At 36.5% G+C, this 4,648-nt stretch overlaps 1 protein-coding gene across 1 annotated transcript in view; it reads right to left on the reverse strand.

Annotated features, from left to right (window-relative positions):
* Window positions 1–3,078: 3,078 nt before the first annotated feature.
* LOC106879019 (uncharacterized) overlaps window positions 3,079–4,648 on the reverse strand; it is a 9,182-nt gene continuing 7,612 nt past the window's right edge. The window contains exons 6-8 of the mRNA XM_052975634.1: window positions 4,496–4,570; window positions 3,997–4,118; window positions 3,079–3,437 (exon numbers count right to left, since the gene is read on the reverse strand). Of these exons, the coding sequence (XP_052831594.1) occupies window positions 3,212–3,437; window positions 3,997–4,118; window positions 4,496–4,570 (423 nt within the window). The 3' untranslated portion in view covers window positions 3,079–3,211. The remainder of the gene's footprint in view (window positions 3,438–3,996; window positions 4,119–4,495; window positions 4,571–4,648) is intronic.

Consider the following 4,648-nt stretch of genomic DNA (forward strand, 5'->3'; position numbering starts at 1 on the left):
TATTGTTCTGCTTTTGTTTTTCTCAATGCAACAATTTTTGTTATTTTCATCATTAATATTGATTAAGGCAGCAAGCTTAACCACACTGCTAAGCTTTGGTCAAAATGATAAAAAAAGAAAAAAATTACAAAATGGTATCAAAAAGCAAAATAAAAAAGATTAAAGTTTATTTTTTAATAATTTATTTAATTATTAATTATTAATTTTATTAATCAACCAATTACTTCTCTTCAACGACCAGTACATCTCAACATTTTAATAGTAGGTGACTATCTTCTTGTTGTGACGTAGGGTGGTGGGCGCCGGAAAGGAGCTGAATTTGGATTCTCTGGGAAGTTCATTCCAACATGGAGAGTATTATTAAGTGATGTTATTATGCGGATAGCCATGTAATGCAGGAACTCTTCCTTAGTGTAATTAAGGCCTTCAGGTGACATGACATTTTGGAGGGATTCTGCTTCTTTCTGATATTGTATAAGGATGGCACTGGCCTCTGACTCAGCTCTGAAGAACAACAAAAGGAAGGATATTGGTGAGAATTTGATGGTGGTGGGCAAGGCAGTATTAGTAATAGCAAAGCGGTGGTAGTAGTGATGATTGTGGTGGTGGTGATGGTAGTAGTTGTAGTAACAGATAAAAGAAGTGGTTGTAACAGATGTAGTCAAGGTAGTTGTGAGAATGAAGACTGGACACACATATCTATGTGTATAAAATGTGTGCATGTATGTCTTCCCGTTCTGATATTGCTAGATTGTAGTAAACGAGCATCCCTGTCATACAAGCAGTGCCATTCGTTTCCAAAGTTCTGCAAAAACTTGTCTAGCCATGGAGGGGAATATATCACCTTGCTTGAAAACAGGTGAGGGTTGATGACATGAAAGGCATCCAGCCATAGAAAATCTGCTTTACGAAAACCCATCCATCCATGCAAACATAGAGAAGCTGGCATAAAGATGATGATGGTAATCTTCACTACTTCTGGCAGAATTTCTTTGAGATCTCTCACAGAAACTAAGGTTCAAAAGGAACTCTGATTGGGAAACACTCTCCTTATTTCTACTCTAGGCACAAGGCCTTGAAAATTTTGGGGGGAAGGGGGCCAGTCGCTTACATTAACCCCAGCATGTAACTGGTACTTATTTCATGATTCCTTTGTTATTGCTTGGTTTGGGTTTAAAAGGTCAGAGTAGACTAAACCTTTCATATCCCACCAAACAAATAACAACACCTTACATGGGTGAAGACCTTCTTTAGCCTGGGGTGCTGGTGTTTCTCCTTTCTCTACCCACTGTCTTCACTGCTTGACATTTTTATAGAGAACTCACTTCTCGTCACCAGTCATTATTCGGTCAAAAAATGGTTCATTTGTGAGACATGACAGCAAAGAAGAGCACATATTCACTCTCTGTGCGCGATTAGATTTGGAAAGTTTGTGAAGAACCCATTGTCCCAGTTTGCTGACTTTTCTGATGGTACCTAAGAGTCGATGAATGGTTAAATGATTGAATCCAAGCTTCTCTGCTAGTTCCTTAACATTTATGGTGGGATTTTGTTTCACCAGGGTTTGCAGGGCATCTTTGTTGAGCTCTACAGACCTTCCAGGACAAGGCTCATCTTCTAGGCTGTAGTTTTTGGCTCGGAATTTCTGGAGCCACCATTGACGCTGGCTTACTCTTGTCTGATCCCCATTTACTGCATTAATATTCCTCACACTTTCCATTGCGCTGTTGCTTTTATTGAATTCATAAAACAAAATATGCCAAATATATTCCTTAGTCACTTCCATTAAAATTTTGAAAAAATAACTGTTAAAATCAAACTGCACTCTTCAAAACTTGCACTAAGAATAATTACAAGGCAAAATTACTACCTGTTTTTATAGCAAGTTGATGCATGCAGTTTCACCTGTACCCCTCTGACTTTTAGTTCATGCAATTGAAAAAAACCACATTGTTAATGGGATGATCCAGTATAGATATATATATATATATATATATATAGCACTTGACCTTTTATATGGCTTCTAAATATCTGGAATTTCTAGAAATCTGGAAATATCATGCAATTCCATGCAAATATACTGTATCTTGTATTTAGTAAAAAAAAAATTGTTTTTGAAGTGGATTGATAGAGATTAAAGATTGTCTATTTTTGAATTACATTAATTTGTGCCTGCATCAGTCAACTAAAATCATGCTCTTTATTTTTCTTCATTCAATTTTCACTCATTAACCATTCTGCTATTTGCATGGAAAAGTGTGTTATATATTTTACAAAATTTTAAGTGAATTAATTATATCAAACAGTTTCTGCTTTAAAAAAACGTATTAATTTCAATCTGTTAAATACAACTTTTCAAAATTTTTTATTTTCCATAATTTATTTTGTATTCTAGGTATGTACTTAGACTGTCCTCTGACAACCAGAAAATCCAAATATCTGGGATACCTCTAGTCCCAGGCTTCCTGGATTGTTTGCCTGGTACTGTACATGCACATGCGCGCACGCACGCACACACACACACACATGCATGACGGGTTTCTTTCAGTTTCCATTTACCAAAGACACTCACATGGATTTGGTTGTCCTGAGACTATAGAAGACTCTTCCCCCAAGGTGCCACACAGCAGGATTGAATATTCAGCCATGAGTTTGCAAAGCAAGTTTCTTACCACAAGGCCATGTTAGCACCTATAAGCGTATATTCACAAATACAAACCCATGGCAGCATTAAAACCAGATGTTGCTGTTGTTAATGATGATGTCGATGGTGATGACAGCAACGATGACAATGATGGTGATGATGAAACGCACATGCATATATATAAATGCACACAAAAACATATTATGCACATACATATACTGGGTTTCCTGCAGTTTCTATTTACCAAATTCTCTCAAGTTATTGGTTGTCCTGGGGGGGGGGGTCAAAGAAGACATTAGCCCAAAGTGCCATGCAGTAGGACTCGCAACCACATGAGTGTGAAGCAAGACTTCTTAAGCACATGGCCAAACCTGCCCCATGATGGCAAATAAATAATTTAAAATAAAATAAAATAAAATAATGTAATCAAAAAATTTTTTAATAATTAGAGTAAAATTTATTTAATTTCTTATAAATTTCATGGTAATTAATAGTTTAATTAACTAACCAATTATTTCTCCTCTACAACCAGTATGCCTCAATATTTTAATCATAAGAGACTATTTTTTATTGTATTGGAGGTGGTAGGACCCTAAACGGAATCAAATTTGGATTTTCTGGCAGATTCATTCCAACATGGAGAGGACTGTTAAGTGATGAGATTATGCGGATAGCCATATATTGCAGGAACCCTTCGTTAGTGTAATTAAGGCCTTCAGATGACAAGACATTTTGGAGAGATTCTGCTTCTTTCTGATATTGTATAATGATGGCACTGGCCTCTGCCTCAGCTCTGAAGAACAACAAAAAGAAGGATATTGATCAGAATTTGATGGTGGTGGTGGTGGTGCTGCTGCTGAAAGTCATATTAGTATTAGTACCAGCGGGGAAGGTAAGGTTGTGTCAGTGATTGTGGAGGTGGCAGTGGTGAAATCAGTAGTAGTAGTAGCAGTAGTAATAAACAACAACAACAACAGCAATGAGTGATGATGGCAACAATGACAATAAAGATAATGATGACAACAAAATGATAATAAAAATGATGATGACGATGACGACAATAACAAAGATGATGATGATGTTGACAGCAACAATAAAGATGATGATGACAAAGATGTTGACAACAACAATGACGACGATAAAGCTAACAAAGATGATGACTGCTGACGATGAAGATGACTACAATAATGAAAGTGCTGATTATAGTGACATTGGTGATGACGATGACAAGAGTAATAACAATGACGAAGATGATGATGACAGTGATGGGACACGACAGTAATGTTAGTAGTAGTAGTAGTAGTAACAGTAATAGCTGCAGGAGCAGCAGTTGTTTTGTGTGAAGCTCTTACTGTTTCTTCTTGATTCTTGCCCTCGACCTGGCTTTCTCCAAAGTGATATTAGAAACGGCTATTGCTTCTTTCATTTTTGTTTCCGCTTCAATCAACTGTTTCGGTCGTTCTTGTTTGGCCACCTGGAATAACAGAGAGAAATGAGGAGGAGCAAGTCGCAATCCAAGTATAAAGATAGGCTTAACAAGTTCACTTCCCAGCCATGCAGGGTCCAGGTGCGATTCCACTGTGAAGCACAAACGAGTCAAGTTCCTGTGTATAAACATGTATATATATGTGTGTGTGTGTATATATATAATAATAAGCAATTATTAACTTTCCAATCTCCATTTTCTTTTTCTTCTTTTATATGAATATAAACTATGTTTTTATATATACACCTATTATTTTAAGGAAATTAATTATTATTATTTACAGGATTGTAAAACACGGCGCCGTATATAAAAAAAACCATTAGCACCAAAAATATTCACATGAAAAACAGTGGAATTTCATTTACCAATATATCTTCTCTCGCTCTTTCTTTCTCCCGAATGGCTTTTTCATATGGTTTAGGACGTCTGATGTTGTTGACCTGGAATGAGAGGAGGGGAAAATATTGATTCTCTTATTTGTTTCAGTCATTTGACTGTGGCCATACTGGGGCACCACC

Source organism: Octopus bimaculoides, chromosome 22 (assembly GCF_001194135.2).
Source record: "Octopus bimaculoides isolate UCB-OBI-ISO-001 chromosome 22, ASM119413v2, whole genome shotgun sequence".
Lineage (NCBI taxonomy): Eukaryota > Metazoa > Mollusca > Cephalopoda > Octopoda > Octopodidae > Octopus > Octopus bimaculoides.